Consider the following 21,767-nt stretch of genomic DNA (forward strand, 5'->3'; position numbering starts at 1 on the left):
TTAGATCTCATATGTACTGTCAGCAAATGTACATTGCAATGCTACTGTTTACAATGCAATGTAAAATAAGATCATGTTATGATAGAAGCTGTTCCTGAGTTAAAATTTACTGAATACTATTAGATTAAATATCTTCCTTTCATGTTTTTCCTCTGGAATGTCTTTTCACGGGTACTCAACAGAAGATTAAAATTCACACTAAAATAAAAGCTTGAGTAAATCACTTGAATTTCAGTGCCTGAACTTTTACAACTTCAGCATACCTGAATAAAACTCAAATTGCAATGGTATTCCTAAATCTAAATTCGGCAAAAACACTATAAATTTGTGATATTTAGTATCATGCATCTTATTCTTTCTAAATAATGATATACAGTATGCTAAACAAATGCTAATTGAATATATCAGCCCAACAGTTTGGTTTGATTTCAGCAACAGGAAAACATTTCAAGGTAAGACATTATAATTAATAATGAGTTTTTGGGAAGATATCTACAAAGCTCTCAGAATATATCTACACTACAGGATAAGGTCAAATTAAGACACGCAACTTCAGCTATGTTAATTGTGTAGCTGAAGTTGAAATACCGTAATTCAACTTTTGGCGCTGTTCACACTGCAGGAAGTTGAAGAGAGCACACACTTCCTTCAACTTCACTTACTCTTCCTAAAAGCAGCATTACCAGCATGGACTGGCGTGCCCCTCTAAGTTCGAATTAGCATGTCTTCACTCGACTCGCTAATTCAAACCCTGGAAGATCAACTGCAGCAGCTTCGATCTTTTTCAGTAGACATTCTCACACACCTGAATGCTTTAACTTTTACTCAGTCTGTTCCTTAAAAATATAGGCCAGAGGATCAATTTTCAAATGTGAGTATATGGAATCAAGTGCCTAAAAATATATTTAGCTGTCTAAAATGGTCTTTTAGGGTCTAAGTGCCCACTTAGATCCCCAATATTATATTCCCAAGCAATTAATGTAATTTTTAAGAGATATTTTTACCCATTGTTAAAAGAAATCTCTATCCATTTTTCTCAGCCAAGCAATTTGAAAAAAATCACTTTTCACCAGAGATTAATTAAAAACTGCATATGAAAAATGAAGTTTGTAGATAAAATGGACTTTTCAGAGCACACTCTTCAGCAGTCATCTTGCTAAAATGTGACACAACAGGGCATGAGCCCTATGAAAAAATGTGAGAAATAAGCATCACTTCTATTTTTAAAATGGTTTAACAGACAAAAATACTACTACTTAAACACAACAAGAAACAAATCTCATTCTATTTGCCTTCATATGGGCTCTGTTTCAACAAAGCCTTTAAGTATGTACTTCACGATAAAATCAATAGGAATTAAGTCCAAGCTTAAATTTAAGCATGTGCTTAAGAGCTTTGCTGAATCAGGGCTACAGTAAGCACCACTGGAGTAGATGGAACCACTTGAATAAAGATTATGGCCTTTTTTATAACAATAATTAAGCCAGTGCTGAATCTTGACATACAGGTGCTTATGCTAAACTTCCACTTTTGGCTGCTGTCAGCTGACGAAAAGAACAGAGAAGGAGCTGGAACATATTACTTAAATGAGGATACACCCCTCTCCTCTAGTGTCATGATTAAACAGAGTAGAAATTTGTGTTTCCTAGTCCTTATCCAAGCCTACTAAAGTCAATGGGAGTCTTACTATCAACTTCAATGAGTTCTGAATTGGATTCTTAAGGAGGGTATCAGCTGCAGATCTGTAGTGTCTTCTATTTTAAATCTAGGAAGACACCACAATTATTGCATTTCTAAAACCTACACACTGAATGTTTTTTGTGATGCTCTCTGTATGCATTGCTGAGCTTCCAATTTACCAGAGTTGCAAATTATGAAACACACTTCAGTATAACAGATGCCATGAAAAGGCTATTTGCAATTACAAACCTTATTTCTAAACTTGCTTCTGTTTATTCAGGCTGAAACGAAAACAATATTGTCTTCCATGTGATAAGAAAAAGGGATTGGGCACAGAAAATTCTTCCACTAAGGGTGTTCTGAATAAAAATATCCTGACTAGTAAAGAAAGAACAAAAATCTGTCATTAGGCTGGCCTAACCTGACTGGCCTATGCTTAATGAGAATTTCTGTTTGATTATGATTAGGCCTTTTTTTTTTTTTTTGCTTTGACAAAACGGCATGTATGTTCCATTACATTATCAGCCAGTGTATGTTAAAGTACATGCACGACAACAGAAAATGTACATAAACACCTAAAAATCACAGTCATTAAAAAAAAAAAAAGCAAGTACATCAGTCTTTAATTGGTCAAAATAGTGTTGCATATTAGTGCTCCAAATATGTGTAAATAAATATCAATTATGGGGGCATTAGAAATGAAACAAAAAATGGCGTCAATCCACAATTTATTGTATCTCTTTTGATTTAATACTGTTTTCAAAAGCATTTAAAACTGTGTTTAAATGTTTGCACAGACATAAATAATGTTAATTAAATGATTTAAATATATTGGTCAATCAGAAAAAATAAATTTTGTAGATTTGTGCATGTGATACGAGTAGGATAATTTGAAACAAACCTACAAATGATCCAAACACTCCATCAAAGAACTCTGATCTGTCTGAGGTGAGAGTGTACTGTTATTTCTAAAACTTGTGACAATATAATGGGGGCGGGGGAAGTACAGTATAACGTATCAGCCCTGATACATCAATCACATAGGCATTCAAAATTACAAATATTTACATGAAAAATATATATATTTAATTAAAAAGCCACTGAAAAACATGGACTTTTTTAGTCAGCTGCTGCACATTCTGCAAAATGAGGTAATTTGGATGAAAACAAATTAACTTTTGTAAAGTTCAGGATCCATGGTCTCCACACACTTATTGATTGCTTCAGTGAAAGGTTTGACTTGTTTGTATACATTACAAGCAAGAAAAATCATTAGATCCAGTTAAATCCTGTTTTGTAGTGCTCTTGGTGCAACACTGACTAGTCAGAAGGCTGCCCAGCTTGGTTTGACAACTGGTCTTTCAATAGAAAGAAACAAACAATGGTATATTAGTTATAAATTGGTTTCATCCCAAGAAGGATCATTCATATTCTTTAACACTTTCCTAACAAGCTTTTCAAGGTCCTTGCGAGCTCTTTGCTCTTCTTCTAAAGATTTCTTCATCTTTTTGTTGTCCTGTAAAACAGAGGACAAATAGTTTATGGCAACTTTTTTCAACAGCACACTTATCTTTCCTCCCCAAAATGCATGCTGCTAATTGAATGGCTCTTTTAAAGTAAAAGTCTGTTACGATTTTGTGGCTTCATGTGACTATTTTGTGTTGTATTTCTTCAACATTCAAAAGTTATTTACACAATTACTTGGTAGAGTGAAGCAGAAATGCCTAATGGAAACTAAAATGCTTCTCTCTCATACAAATTTATTAGTGGAAACTAGCCATAAATCTAATCTATATACCTATATAAAGGAGAATGTTTGTATGTTTGTGCTCTAATAACTTGGACACTGTAAAACCTACAGCAACCAAACTTTCCATGGGATAACCTTTCCTCCAGGAAAAGGTTTTAAGGTACTGTGGGAGGGAAGAGATGAGAGACCAACGCTTCTCCTTGGGACTGCACGGAGGTTGGCAGTGCAGGGAGAAGCGGCTTCTCCACCATTGCTGGAAGCATATGGAGGTCCCTCTTCAATACTGCGATTGGCTCAGGGTCCAGTGGCCAACCAATGGGCGGGTGGGTTGCTGCCGGGGCTCGCTCTAGTCGTGGGGGCGGGGCTGGTGTTACTGCTCAGCTGCCACTTTGAAAAAATGTCTGGAAGGAGGTGCATTAGGGATCTGGAAGTGAGAGCGGGGGGGGGGGGGCGGGGGGGGGCGCTGGACCATTGGGGGCGAGTGGAGGGTAGGGCAGGATTGGGGAGGGCTGGACAGTTGGTGGCCGCATGGGAGGGAGGGCAGGATTGGGGGGGATGGATCATTGGGGGCAAGCTGGTCCAGGGGGGCTGGACTGTTGTGAGCAAGTGGGGGGAGGGCAGGATTGTAGAGGGATGAAGGAAGTGGGGCAGGACAATCCTGCAGGGAGTGAGTGAGAAATGAAGCCCATGGCTGGGGGTGGGGGGTGTCTCTTTTAAGGGGCACTGGCCCAAGGGACAGCACTGGATGATGCTGGGTGGGTGAGAAATTAATCCAAGGCGGGGGGGAGGGGAGGGAAGAATCCCTCAAATCCGGGCACTGGTCCTGGGTTTGATACTGGATGATCCTGGGGGGAGTGACAGATGCAGTCCATTGGAGGGGCAGCTGATCAAGGAGGTGGTGCTAGAGGAGGGACTATACAGGTGAGAGCAGGCTCAGGTAGTTGACTCAGTTTCATCAAAAAAGATGGGAGAAAAGTTTGAGGTGTCACCTTGAAATCTCTCAGATTCAGTAGGGCCAGCCCCATTGATTGAGACATCCCTATACTCAGCTCTTGGATGAGAATTTGCAGACCCAGCATGTCTATCTCCTACTTCCCTAACAAAAAACCATTAGATTCTACAAGGATAATGAGCAAAAATACCATCTGATAGGAGCAAAACATTTCACTATTGAAGAGAGGCCTCCACATGCTTCCAGCAATGGTGGGGAAACAAGCCATGGTGATTTGGGGGCTCTCCCTTCCACTGTGCTTTTAATGGCTCCAAGACTCATGACATGGAAAGAAAACAGAGACATAGTTTCTATTGTGACTTTTATATCTAAGTTTGCCAAGTCAAATAGCTCTGATTCTCAACATTGCAATGCCTCTTCTTTGAGTCCGAGATTTTGCTTTATGCAGCAGTAGAAAAGCACGGGGGTCTGCCATAATGGCCAGATGTCAGGCACTGGCAGCTGCGGTGTGGCTGGCGGCTGTCAGGACCAGCTTCTGTTTTTATAAATTTTGTTCCTCCAGTTTCCTGGGCAATGCCAGGTAAGTCCAGCTAGTAGAAAATAAGTTTGAAGTCTCTTGTGAGAGTTGAAGTATATAAATAACTACTATGGAATATATTTGTAATAAAGAAAGAGGACGAAATAAATAGAAACCTGATAAGAACTACTGATAATTCAAAGTTCTTTACATGCAAATAAGATTCACAAACCTAAAACAAGACTCACTGAGTATTAATTTGCTTTATTAGGAAATGGTATTGCTTTATTGATCAGAACACAACTCTTGATTCCTCCTGACGTGTTTTGTGACTTCACTTCCAGTTCGAAAACTACTAGTCAAACAAACGAAAACAACTCCTCTAATTACACCTTTTCACCCCTTAATTGTGAATCCAAGTCCCAGAATTTTGCCCTGTGTTTGAAATTCAACCCACAGCCTTTGGGGACACAGGGTGCTTCAAACTGAAATAAATTATTATTAATTATTAATAACAATAATAATAATAAATCCAGTGGAGACAGTGGGGATATTCGTGTGGTCTGGGGGAAGCAACCAGAGGATACAGTAAGTATTACAATAAAGCTCCCAAGATTGAAGGTGTGTGTGTCTACTGTTTACAGTCAGATTTGTAATCTGGACAAGAGCCCAGCTGATCCTGGACTCCAAGCAGTGCTGCCGCTTTGAAATGCTGGATGAAGCCTGGATTCAACTGGGGACTCTTCAGCTGACCCCAGGCTCCATCCAGCATTTCAAAGTGGCTGGGAGCCCGGGATCAGCTGGGGACTGTCCAGCTGACCCCAGCTGCACATGGTGCTGCTGCTTTGAAATGCTGCGGCAGCATGGCGCCCGGGGTCAGCTGTGAGGCGCTGCCACTTTGAAGTACCCCCCCTCTTCCTTCCCTCTATCTGATAGAGGCAGCAGGGCAGGCGGGGAGAGGAGGGAGCGACGAGTCGACAATCCTGTTAACTATCCGATAAGCATTTGCTTATCGGATAGTTGACTAGTCCTAACTCTGCTAATGAAAAAAAAATTAACCCTACTAACTTTAATAATTATTTGCCACAATTACAATGTACAATCTGCGCACTCCCACTCCATCCTCAAGCATTAACAAAACACAATAAGCACTATTTACCAACCTGTCTTAATTCCTGTACTTCATCCTTTAATGCATATACTGTGTCAACAAGGCTTCTAAAAAAGAAGGTTAAGATCCATTACAATCATTTTCTAAAGTGAAAATGGATTAACAGCTCTATAGATTACTAAAAGACATCAAGCGTCATGAAATAAAAACTATATGAAAAATCATGAAGCAAAAAGCCAGCTAGCTCTAATAACTTCCCTTTTATATAATATTATACATTCCTATTAAGATATAAGCAAGCAAGGTAAATTCTTTGGAAAAGCACCTATTATCATATTTGTAACATCCAGCATAATGGATATTATTTTATCTGTCTCTAAAACATTATGCATGCCTAGTAAGTTTAAGTTATATATACTGCAAAATAAATAATACAGGCAGTCCCCGGGTTACGTACAAGATAGGGACTGTAAGTTTGTTCTTAAGTTGAATTTGTAAGTAAGTCGGAACTGGTACATATTGTACCCCAGGGTTCCCCGATTCAGCCACTGCTGAAACTGACCAGCGGCTGACTACAGGAAGCCTGAGGCACCGCTGCTTTGCCCCGAGCTTCCTGGAATCAGCCGCTGATCAGTTTCAGCAGCAGCTGACTTATGGACACCTGGGGTAGAGCAGCTGGGGTGCTGCCAGGTTGGTCCCCGCAGCGCCAAGGTGCGGCGCTGCGGGGACCAACCCGGCAGCGCCCCAGCTGCTCTGTCCCAGGCGTCCAGATTCAGCCGCTGCTGAAACTAACCAGCAGCGGCTGAATCGGACACGCCTGGGGAAGAGCAGCTGGAGTGCTGCTGGGTTGGTCTGGTAGCACCAACCCTTGGCGAGGCGGGACCAACCCGGCAGCACCCCAGATGCTCTTGGGGACGCCTGGGGCAGAGCAGCTGGGGTGCTGCTAGGTTGGTCCCGCTGCGCCGCACCTTGAAACTGACCAGCAGCGAGAAAAGCCTGGTCTGCTGGGGGGGTGGGGGCGCACTAGCTGCGCCACCCCCCCAGCAGACCAGGCTTTGCTCGCCGCGGAAGACGGGAGCGGTGCGTCTTGGCTGTCCCGCCGCCCGCGTCCTCCGCGGCGAGAAAAGCCTGGTCTGCGGGGGAGGAGGGGGCGCACTAGCTGCGCCCCCCCAGCAGACCAGGGAGATGCGGGCGGCGGGACCGCCCAGACGCGCCGTGGTCCTGCTGCCCGCGTCCTCCGCGGCTTTGCTCCACGTCTCCCTGGTCTGCTGGGGGCCCCCCCCAGCAGACCAGGGAGATGCGGAGCAGCTTTTCTCACTGCGGAGGACACGGGCGGCGGGACCGCGGAGCGTCTGGGCGGTCCCGCCACCCACGTCCTCTGCGGCAAGAAAAGCCCCGTTCGTAAGTAGGGATCCGACATAAGTCGGATCCACGTAACCTGGGGACTGCCTGTACACAGTCGGAAAGAAGCCTTTAGGTTGGCACTAAAAGACTATAGCACCCAGGGAAACTATTTTTCCAACAAAGTTTAACAATTTGCAGCTGATAGTATAACCTATGAATAACCAGTAAAAATCTCCAGTATGTATATCACTACTGCTACAGAATAAAAACAGAAAAAGAAAACTTCACAGCCAAGTATATCACACAAATTACTTTTGTACAAGTGCAAAATTTAACTGTTTTAATCCCATAGTCATTAGATACTTTCTTACTTTTCTTCAATCACAGTCTGGCCATTACTCTTTGTTTCTTCTACAATAATTTTCTCTTCCTCTGGAAGCAGCACTTGGGGAGCAGACTCTTTACGGGAACCTATTATTACAAAAAAATGTATAAAATGAGTAACATGCAAACATCATCAGAGACTTGCTGGTGATTGTTTCATCTCTATAATGCATGGCACATTGATGAACTAAGGTTTTGCTTTACATTATTTTTCTCACAGACAGACAGACAGCTATTGACTCATCTCCTTTACTTCCTTAACAATGTTTTTCAGTAGACTGGAATTAAAAAAAAATCTGACCCTTTTTTCCCCTTTTCAGTGGTGATGCTGTCCAGAGATGAAGGCACAGTACAGTATCTGCCTCTTTGAATTGGTGAGACTCGTGTGGTTTCACCACATTGAGGTAAATGAGAATTGCGTGTGTTGTACAGACAAATTGCAGTCAAGCCTTTAGGGCTAATTCTGATCTTCTATACATGAATATAAATCAAGATTAACTCCAGCAAATCAATAGCTAAACCAGTGAGAAGCAGTGAAATTGATTGATTTCATTTGTGTCCTGGAACGCACATAAGAGTGGGAGTAACGAGAAAAAAATAAAGGATTTCAATTTTTTTCCAGAAAGCAAGTTATTCTTTATGTATCTAAGTTTAGAAAGATCATTCATCCTCATATAAATTATTAACAAATTACATTATTAAAAGCATTATACTAAATGCACAGCTAAAATATAAAAACACAAACTACAAGGGAAAAATGATTTCACAACTATCTCAAAACACGTCTCCTTCCACACCATTTTACAATGTACATTTTTATTAACATTACAATATGATAGCACTCTAAGATAATTAGTGTAAATTGTAAAACAGGTGGCCCTTAACCAATATTGTGCTGCTTTGAAGGCACGTGTCTTTCATGAAGCAAACTGTTCTAGAAACGATAATTAGGCTGCAACAAATTACTAGCGTTTTTTGAAAAGGTTTGTAAACAAATGCTGCCTAAGTACATATTTAGTTAAATAAAGTTGACAAGCCTTTGGAGCTGTTGTGTAGTTACCCAAAATGTTAACTTTAAAATCATAGACAATACTGTCTCATATACCAAATCATTATCATGATTTTCATCTAACTAGGAATGTATTAATTTTAGCACGATTTCAGTTCATAGTCAGTAAATGTGTATTGCGGGAGCACTTCTGTTAGTGGAAATTCATTCATTCTTGATGACCAGCTGCTTCATTCTTATCTTGCCCTTTGCTTCACAGATGGTAACAAAATGCTGTAATCTCTAAACACAGGGCAAATCATGCTGAAGAACATGAGCCCAATGGAAGACATTAAACTATCAAACCACTGCAGTCCTATGTTCTGAGAACAAATAAGCCAACAGGGGAAAAATAGAACGCTGCTGAATCATATAGAAAAGCTCAAACTACTTTTCAGTAAATGAGGGCAATCAGTTAAATCAGTGGGAACAGTCCTTTGGCAAGTAAGGAGGATCTAACCAGTTCATTCACATCTCTGTATAGTAATGGTCCTGAGAAAACTGAGAGAAGAATCTGGTCCTAAACAATTGTAAATCCTATGTAATAAAAATAATCAAATGTTCTTTTAAAATGAATTAATGCCGTTGTGCAATGAGAGAAATCATAATTTTGCAAGGAAGGAGTGACTTGAATCACTGGCACAGCAAAGCTCTATGTAGCTGGTGAAAGTAATTTCTGTACTGGCACAGTCCATCATAATTAAAACTGATGCAAAAATTATTTGCCTTGAGCTTATTATTGATTATTAAGCTGAGGCCTGAGGTAAGTCTGGCTATTTGTGAAATGTCAGTCTATTATGGAGCAATGAGATAAAAATGATTTGAAGAGGCTAGACTAATGATCTGGCAGTATCAGAGTTTGGGTCCCACCTTCCAAGTCAGGAGGGGCAGAGGGTGGTGTTTATTTGGGGGAGAGGAACGGGTTACTTCTCTCCAATGACTCTCTTGAGCCAACTGAAGGAGTGAAACATTTATCTTTAGATAGCTGTATCCAAGCCTCTTAGGTCACAGTGACATCGGTAGGAGATGGCATGGGGAGAAAGATAGCTAAAACCAGAAAAAATGTGACAATAGAGAAGCTATTTCACAAATATCATATATACTCTATGCATAATCTATACACACACGCACTATGTTCATTATATATAACCCGGTGTGTGTATGTATGTGTATGTTAAAACTGAAACAGAGCACACAGAAAACATCTTGTGATACTGGGATGTAGAATGGTGAAATAAAATTTAATCACATTTTATAAAAAAGAAAAATGCAGACAATAAATACTGCACGCACAATTGTACACACACAAGTACACATGTGTATAGCAGTTATGTGAAATATGAACTATTCCTCTGACTGGTTTTTGTGGTCCAGAGCATACAACAATAATGAAGTCAGAACATGGAGAGCTCCATTGTCATTCTTCTTGCATTGACAAGCTTCATAATGTTTAAATTGTTTTTTTATCGTTGCCATCATGCAACTCTCATTGTTCTGTCCTCAGATAGATGTGTTTGTCTTGTTCCAATGAAAAAGGTAATTTTGTATTTCAGTCTGTCATATTCTATTTGCATTTCACAAACACCTTCTGATAGAATATTAACAGAAGCATGAGGGAGACAAAAAATACCATTTTTCAATCTGTACTAAAACCATCTTAGAAGGGCGACTCATATAGTATTTGCAGAAAGCACAGATTTGCTGTGTTAACCTACAACAGAAAAATGCAAATCTCTATTAAACTATTTTATTGTCCTGATAATTCTTTTCTATACCTTAGGTTGTTAACATAGAGATTATATGGACTTCGATATATTTGCCTGTAAATCTGCCTTTAAAATAAGTTTTCATCTCAATCAGAAAATCTAACTGTGTGAATGGAGATGACTATCACACAATAAAATGAGAGCACACAAGCTGCAAAACTGTACAACTGAAAAAAGCCCAACACTGCTTGAGAGCTGAAAGGCACGCCAGGGTTCCGAACCCACATCACAATTCACTACCGCCAACACAGACAAGCTGAATCAACAAGCAGACACAAGCTTCTGTCCAGCAGTAACACTTCGGTTTTCCAGGGCTGAGGATGAAGTAGCTCTGATGTTCCTTTATAGCAACATCTTCCAAGGAACAGGCTGAACTTGTAAAACCCACCAGATAAGAGAAATGTGTCTGTATATCAGCTCATACATAGCTCTCTAAGCAGTATTAAGAGATTTCTGATACACACTTAACACAGGAAAGAAAGATCTATATTTGCAGAATGCACATATCAGATCATTCAGTGATGACACTGCTTTTAGTTGCCAGTGACTAATATCTTCTAGACACGGATTATTCACAGGGGAGGGCAGTTTCACATATCTGGAACTTTCATCAAGCAACATAACATCATTCCACTTACATTAACAGCTGCATTCACATGGGGACAAAACAGGCAAATGCTCTCTAAAGCCAGCAGGACAAGACTCATGACCATGACTAGCACAACTCCAAAGGAAAGCCAGAATGCAGACTGGAATCCACCAAAGTTCTCCCTAGCGTCCAACTGTGACCAACACAGTAATTCCTCATTTAACACTATAGATATGTTTCAGAAAATGATCACGTTAAGTGAAAACGTGTTATGAGGGGCCAATTTTCCCACTGAAAATAATGGAAAAGGTGGGACTTGCGTTTCAAGCAGTGGTGTCTGTTGGGACCGGGACATAAGGTTGTGGGAGAAAGGAAACTGGGTTACAGCAGGGAGGGGAGGTGTTTGGCTCTGGGGAAGGGAAGAGGAAGAGAGGAGAGGGGGATTGGGTTGGGAGTATGCCCCTCTGATGGGTCTGCTGGGACCTGCACTGCGTCCAGTGAGGTGGGGTCGCCAGGGAATGGTGCGGCAAGCAGCGAACCCTCCGCCGCTTTGCAGGGAGGCGGGGGAAGCCCCGCGCAGCCACCAGCGACGGGCCGGCTAGGGAAATCATGTTATTCTGCGGACGGTTGTGTAATTCAAAAAACATTCCCTAAAAAAAAAAATCATGCTATAGCGAAAACGTGTTAAGAGGGCACGTGTTAAATGAGGAATTACTGTAATTAGTCAGCTCCTCCTAGTTCTGCTTCTCCAACAACCAATGACTGTTGGAGTTGAGGGTGGACTACAAAATAAAATATGCAAGAACACATCCATATGTGTATATATATGATACAGCTCTACTGCCTTCAAAGGAGCTGCATCAGAGATGTGCCTGGCACTTGATTTTGAATCTGACATTGGGCACACTATATGATGGTAGCTGGATAAAAGCAAACATACCTAATTATATTTTTAAATGAAAATAAAAGGAAGACAATAAAAGACAAACCATTTGTAATAACCACACATTAGGCCTCTTCCTAGACTCAGACCCTGGGCTGGTTTAACAAAAATTATTTTTTTTAAATACAATTAAGACACAAATACCCTATATACACTGCACATGGGTGGGCAAATACCAACCCCGGGACTGACTCCGGTTCCCCATGGTTAGTCCTTGGTAGGTCTGTGTTGCTATATTTACTTGCACCTCCACAAGTACAGGTGCTTGCAGCTCCCCCTAGACACAGATCACCATTCATGCCAATGGGAGCTGCATCACTTTCCGCAGTTCCCATTGGCTGGGAATGGTGAGCCGGGGCCAATGGGAGCTGCAATTGCTTGTACCTGCAGAGATGCAGGTAAATAGAGTGGTGCCAGCCGCCAGAGGCTAACCCTGCTGAACTGCCGCCATTTTATTGTCCATCCTTGGTTTAAGAGCTGTTAATTCCCAATTTGTGCCGTTCATTATTGTAAGTGTCCTACTGCCTGTCTGCTTTTAGCTTTTAAGTGGCCAAATTAAAAACAAAAACAAAAACAACAAAAAAAAACCCAACAAGGTTGAGGGTAAGGCAGACTTTTACACTGATCTAAAGTCTTTTGTAACTGTAGTTTTCACAATGCTGCTAGCCATTCTTGTTTTCTATCATCTCTTTCTACAAAATCTGATTTTTAATAGAATAGCAAATCATTTTCAATCCTAAGAAATTCCTTTTTAAAGTAACTACTAACTGGATTGTTGTGCTTGAGTTTCAAGCTCTAGTTTGGAGATCGAATTCCCCAAGTGTGAATGTGTAAATCAGGGGTGTGCACATGCTAATGGCTATATATAGGACTGTTGATTATTTACAGTTAACTCAAATTTATCATAATTTAAAAGAATTAATCATGCTTAATCGCAGTTTTGATCACACTGTTAGTACTAATTGTTTCCTATTTTTGAATATTTCATAATATTGTAACATCCAAGAAACGTTATACACGTTTCAGCATAATGTCTCTGTTCAGTATGTTTTATTGTTAAAGCAAATTACTGCAGTGTCCTCGCAGTACCAATCACGTGTGCCATGACCCCAAGGTAGCTGTGACTGGTCAAGGATGACCAGTGATCTTCAGACAAAGCATCAGCTAGTGCATTTTTCAGACATTCCAATCTTGTGGTCTTCTTGTTATATAGGTCATGTATTCATAATACAATGATTCCTCGAGAGGACCAGGTGTATGATGCATTGGAAGAGGCAATTTTTATAACATCTCTTAGCCCTCTGCATTTACAATGGTGAGTGACCTACAATTCATTGCTATCCACTTTGCAGTAGCATTGGTTAAGCAAGGGCTACTCAACTTTCGAAGCCCTAGGGGCCACAATGATACTTACAGCACATGCCGAGGACCGCAACTTAAGTGTGGTTGCATAAACATACAAATATATATGCAAACATACGCAAATAGCCTCTTTCACACTGACGGGCATGAATACAAAGATTAAGGCAAGACTACACAACACACAGGCCCCATTTAAGTCAGTTCTGCTGATATTAATAAAATGCAGTATATGCTTGATTTCCACTCATATGACAGCACTTTTAATGAGCAATGAGAGTCCAGGAATTTAACTACAGGAGGCCCCCGCTTTGCGACAGCTCGATTTACAACCCCCTGCACTTATGACCTTTTCCGTAAGTGCAGAAGGGGCCGAAATCCCCTGACTTACGTCCTCAGCCCCACATTTACAACAGTGTACGATGCCTGTCGTAAATGCAGATTCAAGTTACAATGCCCCTGACTTGGGACGCTATCTCCAGAGCCGATCATGTCTGTCGCAAGTTGGGGGCAGCCTGTATTAAAACGCGTATCAACAGAAGACCATTATATTGACTACTTTTTTGTTTTGGCTCCCAACCGCAGGCCGCAAACAAATGGGCTGCGGTCCTCATGCGGCCCATGGGCTGTGTGCTGAGTAGCCCTGGGTTAAGCTATTGTACATTCAGGATCGTTACAAGCCCACGGATCAAACAAACTTTGCAAACATACTCTGTCATAGCTGGTGGAAGTCACCCACTGTCTGTGTTATCTGTAGCACAAAATTCGGAGGCGAAAGAGTGGTTAGTGTATAGGTGGTACTGTTGACATAAAGTACTTTAATGTTATTGGAACTTAGCCTTGCAATAGCTACATATAATTATCTTTTTATCCAGTGCAATCAAAACCGTAATTGTGACTAAATTTATTTTTAATCTCCTGACAGCCCTACTTATCAATCTCAGTCTTGAAACAAGTTCATTTTTTTATGCCCACTACTCCCCTTGAAAGGCTGTTCTAGCACTTCACTTCTCTGATTAGACCAACCCGGCAGCAGAGCAGCTCTGCCTCGGGCTTTCTGGAGTCAGCCGCTGGTCAGTTTCAGCAGTGGCTGAATCGGGGACAGCTGGGGTGCTGCCGGGTTGGTCCTGCAGCCCTGAGGGGCAGCGCTACAGGACCTACCCGGCGGCACTCCAGCTGCTCTGCCCCCGGCTTCCCCGATTCAGCCACTGATCAGTTTTAGCAGCGGCTGAATCAGGGAAGCTGGGGACAGAGCAACTCCAATGGTCCGGCTGCCCGGAGCACTTTCTGGTTCCTGATGGTGCCGAACCATCAGGAGTGTCAGACCATCAGATGCCGGATCATCAGAGTTTTACTGTACAATGGTAATAACGCTTACCTATCACTACTGGAAATATCTCACCCAATGCATCCTATGATTGAATTAGCTTTTTTCACAGCTGCATCACATTGGCAAACCATAGTCATCAACCAAAACACAACACCTCTCTCACTTCTAGCTGGGGAGTCCCAATGACCTTTCACTCTGCATTAGAGCTGTCAACTAAGGATTAATTCACAGCATAATTCATGTTTTAATTTTTAATGTATTAATCAGACTCCAAAGTCAATGGGGCCAAAAGTCCGCATCTGAGTCCTGCGTTGAAAGAGGACGACTGTTTAGGAATATAATTTTTTTTCTATGTGGGTGGGGTCACAACATTATAAGACCAAATGGGTTCACCAACACAAAAAAGTTTAAGAAACATCACTCTAAAGTTTTACAGTGTTTTGGTTTTAGAATGCAGTTATGTTAAAAAAAATTTACATCTGTAAGTTACACTCTCAGTAAAGAGATAGCGTTATAGTACTTGCATGTAGTGAACTAAAATACTCTTTGCTTTTTCACAATGCAAATATTTGTAATAAAAATAATATAAAGTGAGCACTGTACTCTTTGTTCTATGTTGTAACTGAAATCAGCATTTTTGAAAATGTAGAAAATATCCAAAATATTTAAATAAATTGTATTCTATAATTGTTTAACAGCACAATTAAAACTGCGATTATCATTTTTAATCTCATGATTGTGATTTTTTTTAACTCGCTTGACAGCCCTACTAGATAGATATCTAACTATTTGTATGTACACTTGTGATATAGTCATTTGCAAATTAGGCCATACACACTTTAAATGTTCAATTCCCATTGCATTATTCACATTCTATTCATTAACACAGATGGATATTACTGCCAAATCAGGTACACAATTACCCATTGAACAAATTGTATAGCATGTTCTACTGAAGAACTCTAAAAATGGTACCCTGTACCTTGTATATGTATTCAAATAATAGAGATTTAGCCATATTAGTCTGGTCTTGCTGAAACAAAAGACGGGACTATGCAGCACTTTAAAGACTAACAGGATGGTTTATTAGGTGATGAGCTTTCGTGGGCCAGACCCACTTCCTCAGATCAAATTGTGGAAGAAAGTTGGCATGACCATATATACCAAAGAGAGACAATCAAAAAAAGTAAACACATATAAAATTGACAAATCAGATTTTAGAACGGGGTGGGGTGGGGGGCGGAGGTTAGTTATCTCATAGACACTAACCTCTCCCTCCACTCCCCCTCTGTTCTAAAATCCGATTTGTCAATTTTGCGTGTGTTCACTTTTTTTGATTGTATCCCTTTGGTATATATGGTCATGCCAATTTTCTTCCACAATTTGATCTGAGGAAGTGGGTCTGGCCCACGAAAGCTCATCACCTAATAAACCATCCTGTTAGTCTTTAAAGTACTGCATAGTCTCTTATTCAAAGTAAGTTTGAGCTACTTTTTATTTTTGTTAGCCCTAATAAATATAAAGAAGAGTGAGCGGTAATCTGTGCTTTCTCAGGCATCAAATCAACTGTTAACCAGGTTCCAATTGCAGAGCCAAATTTTGCCCCAAGTCTAATGTATACAATGCCATTGAAAACCACTAGATTACATAGTTAGGTTTAAACACAAAGAGGGTACACAGGTGTAGCTTTAGCTAAAGACAGAATCTGCTTATAGCTGATGCTCATGTATAAGCAGGAAAGAATCTAACATGACTTTCTTATCTTAGGTTGAGTTTGTAGGACTAAGAACTAAAACTATCATTTTATTTACATGTCAATATGGCAAATTCAGTCTTTTTTTGGAACAGAATGAATTTTCAAGAGTTTATAGACACAAGTAAATACTTGGAAATAATAATGGTGCACATAGATAGTATATATGATTGGAATAAAATTAAGTAAGGGGCTTTCTACTTTTGGAATAATGACAGTATGTGATGAGCCTTAAGAAAAATATTGAAAGGGTATACTTACGTTAAATACAGGATTGCCTACATATTTCCTTAACTGATTGAGATGTTCACCAGAAAAGATTACACTCACCATTCTGTTAGATGGCTCTCAGGTTAGAAAAAAAATTGCTACACTGTAGCAAAAAAATTAAGACTACAGCTATATGCACTAACCTGTACTATTTCTTCTTGTGTACCAGGTCCTCTGCATATTATATTCAATCTTTTAAAAACTGATCCATTTTTCTCGAGTGTCTGTTTAGCTTGTTCTCCTACTAACGATAAACTGACAAAATTCAATTTAAGTTTCCCCATATTAAGGGGAAAATTACTACTTCCATATATGGAAACGGAAATCACGTTCTGTAGATGACAATATCTCTAGAGAAGAAAAGTTTTAAAATAAGAAGGAAGAATAGCAGGATACAGAATAGCTTGTACTCTGATGGATTATGTTAGACTGTCTAGGTTACATTACACCCAAATCATACGTGGAAACCTTCACTAAAGCAGGTTAGTGCTCTTATTTTAGCATTTGGCTTTCATCATATCATGCTACTTTCAGAAAAAGCCAAACCAACATGAAATTGTGACTTATACTATCCTTTTCCCTGTATAAAGATGAAATATTAAAGTCACAGGCTAGCAAATGCAAAATTTATTTCAACTGTACATAACAGATGTCCTTTTTTATAAAACAAAACACTTAATTGCTATATGCAACCACAAACAATATTCGGCATACTGTACAATACAATGCAACATTTAGATATACATCCAGTTTGTATTTTCAAAAATCAGTCACCTTCTAAAGATGGCTTTTCCCATTCACAAATGAAATGCACAATATATAGATTTGTCAATGTTTTACGTCACTATATACACATTACTGTGTTTTGGCAAGATTATGCAAAAAACACAATATAGCTTGGTGTCAATTTATGTTAAATACTAATTTAATGGAAACACCATTTAAGCCACATGAAAAGGAGTTGATAATGGCTTAAACCTACCTTCTAAATCTGATTCTGCATTCTTTCAGTATAATACGAACTGTACACACATATTTTACAGAATTGCATAAACATAAGATACTATTATTAGCATTACTAAAGTTCCACAAAAATAGAAACACTGAACCTTTGGACTGAATACCACCATTTTCACACTGGTATATTTTAAGCTTGTTGTATTAATACTTTTAATTAGCTGACAATAGTTAATGATCTGGAACATAAAAATGCAGATGATTTTTAATTCTGCAGTGATGTTGGCACTGAAGATCATTATTATAAAATAACATTATTCTGATGACAGTTTGTGATTTAACTGCTACAATAATGAATGTGGTAAACTGTCAAAGCTTTGGTGCATAGAAAGTCAATAAAATCTTCAGATCTGGGTAACAAAAACATTGTTTTGTATTATAAAGGAAAGTTTAAGTGCAGCAACTATTTCAAAAACTCATTTATAGTACATAATATATGTAACATGGTAGTATTATGTAAATGAAAAGGAATTTAATCAATGCAGAAAACATCAATATTATTCCACCAGAACACTGTTTGTCCAAAAAAAAAAAAAATTAGGGAAAAATTATCCATGCTTTCAGCAATATTAAAGTAAGTGAATCCTTTGTGCGACTTTTAAAATAAAAATTAAAGCTAAGTGATTTATAGATGTATCTGATACAGCATGAAGTACATACACCATATATTTGTCCCCTTAGCTATTTTTCCTAGTTAAAATTAGGTACAGTGCATACACGTACCTAGTTGTCACAAAGGGTCAATAAAATGACCAGTACAATAATAAACCCCTGAAATATCTCTCTCATAAGCATTTTAATTTCAAATATAACAGTGGTAGAGTATCAAGTAGGTTATCAAACACTTAAAACTGACAGTGAAGCTTTGGATATGAACTGCTTCTAACACAAGCTTATCTATTTTGACATCCTTGTAGGATTGGTCATATGAAACCACTGGTTCTTGCTTAGATCACCTGTAGATATTTACTATTAGCTTAGAACTTGTAAAAAGTGTAATCAAATTCCCAGGCCACAACGATTGTGCCAATATTAATTTGGTCATATAGTGATGTCAGAACACTGAGCACTGTACATGTCTTAAGAAAAAAATGCAGCATCCTGGAGTCTTAAGGAAAGTGAAAAATGTTATCCCTCTCTTAGAATGCTGCCATTTATGCTAATGTTAATAAAGGATTAGAATACAGAATAGTTCCATTTCAATTCCAATGATGTTATTCATAATACAGATCACAGCTTTTCCCCCAGCAATATCCCAGGTGCAGAATATATAACTGAATATGTAATCCATCATATTCAATTCTGTGCAAAGCAAAAATTACTGTGAATGATGAGCCGGTTGCTGAAAACCAATGTTCTTATGAGAGCAATTACAAAACATAATAAATACATGTCTCAGATGCATTCAAACTATGAAAACCAAAGCCAAGCAGTCTACTTTACAGAACTTCCTACATCTTCATTTAGAGCACAGTTATACCTATGGTTCCAGATGCTGAACACATAAGTTTTCATAATGGGAACCTTCAGGGATGCTCATTTTCTCATTGAATTTTGTTGTTTTCATAAAGAATGATCAATGATTTGTTGATAATTGTGCATTCTACTAGGCAGGTCAGCATTTAAAACCTGGAGCCTTTTACACAGTTGCGTACAGTACAGCGAGTGTATGACTATTGGTCAAGTGAAACTATCAAAACACTGTGTTTAACAACACAGATTTCCAAGTCTTTAAGACAACTATACTTAACTTGTGAAAAATGTAAGTCTCTTCATACATGTTTAAACAATGAAAAAAAGACAGCAATATAAACATTTTCATGGGTTTCCAAACGCTCCACCATACACATTGCCCAGGATAGGAGTATCTGAATGATTTTACAGTTCTTGTACTGCATATTTTAAAAATTTCTCTTGTTCTCCCTGCTTTATACCTTGTGTTTATAATACATAGAAAATTAGACCACTCTAAGGTTAAAGTGGTTCCATATTGCTGGCACTTAGCTCGCAAACCAGTATGGTTTCAGTACAAAATACAAAAACGCGCTGTATCGGGGGCAGAGGGGTAGAGAAGAACTGTGGCTACACTGGCCAAGTCAAAAAACAAACTATTCCGAGCTATAAATCAACAGCTGTCACTTTTAAAAAACCTTATAATATCCTTCGCAGGATATACACACTCAATTTAGAATGACTTAGTTGTATGTGCATTAACTTGGCAACAGAGCCTCCCACGAGGTACAATTGAAATATCAGAAACTTTCAAAAGTTGTTAAAATATCACATTGAAGAGACAAGGAACAGCAAGAAAACATCTAAGAAAAGCAGGCTGTGATACAACAAGCATTTGTTAAGAAAAGCTCAGAAGTGCATTAGTTCTGGTGAGAGATATATGAGCAACAGCTCTTACGAGATGTAGACCCCATTCTGTAACTATGGGCTGTCCATATACTGTCATAGTCAGAGTCTTCTGAGAGGTCTGAAGGCTCCAAACGAGAAAGGCTACTGCGACGACCCAAGGAGTCTAGACTTGATTGGTCATCATCAGCCAAGACGTGATTATGCATCAGATCAGTGCCTTGCCATGCTAAGGATGTACGGGTGAAATGAAATGGTGGATGTGGACACGCAGAGGTGGAATGAGGAGGGGAACGTAAGGAATAGCCACAACCAAAACACATGAAAACGAAAGCAAAAGGTGATGGGAAGAGAAGGAAAAGAGAAAATATTGTTAAAAAGGCAGCAAAGCTTTCTTATTCTTATTTTTGGTGGATTTGATGTAAAAATTACATTTGGCATGTAATAACTTTGAACCGTCTCAATCTAATTTTTTAATTTTAATTGAGCAGTTTTATTTAAAAATACATGTCCTAATTTGAGTATGCCTGAGATTTTATGACTATTATTATCATTATCAAAAGGGCAGTCAACACTAGTTAACAGAGAAATCTGAAAGGGGAGGAACATTATATTAGCCCACAATTACAACTTTGCTGTAACAAATCAACTGAAAAGCTTTTTATAAAACGCCAAATTGATAGGGCTAATAAAATGTTTCAAGCCACAGTAATTATCTCAAATCAACTGCAAAATATTTTAAAATGTTTTAGACCTTGTGTGCTACTTCCAGTTACCTCCTTCCAAAACTAGCTAGCCAGAGTAGTCATTGTCATGATTGTGTCTAAGCTTACTTCTCAATACAGTCACTATAAAATTTCTATTAGGATGCCGAGGGGGGGGGGTTCTTATGAAAGGTAAAAGCCTGAAAATATTTGGAAACTGAAAACTGTAGGTGGCCATATTGTGAGCTACTGCGTTACTAATGATGTTAAACCCTTATCTAGAGAACTAACTTATTTTTCTGAGTGACGGATGGAATGCATAGCAAAAGACAAGATTTATAAGAAAGGAAAGCCCCACCCTTCTTTCCATTTCTATTGCCCCGTCATCTCTCCAGATTTTTTAAAAAACTGCTTTTTCTACAAGTAGTAACAAAAGGTTGCTGTCTTACCTCTGATGCCACTGCCTTCCAATCCACTGGTGCCCTACCCGTGCTGCATTTGCATTCCCAAAAGCAGCACCTCCTGGATGCCAAACAGAAGGTGCTGCTAGCAGAATTGCCAAATCAGCGCAGTGAGGGACAGGCGGAATGTGAACACAGAGGTAAGAAAGGGGTATAAAAAGAATGAGACATTTTTACTCAAGTGGTAATTTTTGAAATGCATTGTTACGCTTACAGAAGCAATCCCAACACCAAATGGAGAAGATTTTCTATTTGTGACAAAAAGCTAGACATGGAATGGTAGAAAACCTAAATTTGTAATGCTAATACCACCCTTTACAAGAGAAGAGGCCGTGCATGTCACTGATACTTCAGTTGTTTCTTAGTGTGGTTAAATGCAAATAAAAGCTGTTGATTTTTGATGTATGCAATGATATTTACTGCACTATGTA

The 21,767-nt window shown here is 39.2% G+C and overlaps 1 protein-coding gene across 8 annotated transcripts in view; it reads right to left on the minus strand.

Moving 5' to 3' along the window:
* Positions 1 to 2,743: 2,743 nt before the first annotated feature.
* Positions 2,744 to 21,767, minus strand: part of ARHGEF7 (Rho guanine nucleotide exchange factor 7) — a 195,135-nt gene continuing 176,111 nt past the window's right edge. For 5 of the 8 annotated variants that reach the window (XM_075918578.2, XM_075918554.2, XM_075918640.2 and 2 more), the window contains 3 exons: positions 7,726 to 7,825; positions 6,063 to 6,117; positions 2,744 to 3,196 (listed from right to left, as the gene is read on the minus strand). In XM_075918578.2, coding sequence (XP_075774693.1) covers positions 3,074 to 3,196; positions 6,063 to 6,117; positions 7,726 to 7,825 — 278 coding nt within the window. In that variant the 3' untranslated portion in view covers positions 2,744 to 3,073. Of the gene's footprint in view, positions 3,197 to 6,062; positions 6,118 to 7,725; positions 7,826 to 16,971; positions 20,401 to 21,767 lie in introns of those variants that run through there. The other 3 variants (XM_075918736.2, XM_025179424.3, XM_089775936.1) reach the window with 2 other exon arrangements.

This window comes from Pelodiscus sinensis, chromosome 1 (assembly GCF_052426305.1).
Source record: "Pelodiscus sinensis isolate ZL-2025 chromosome 1, ASM5242630v1, whole genome shotgun sequence".
NCBI lineage: Eukaryota > Metazoa > Chordata > Testudines > Trionychidae > Pelodiscus > Pelodiscus sinensis.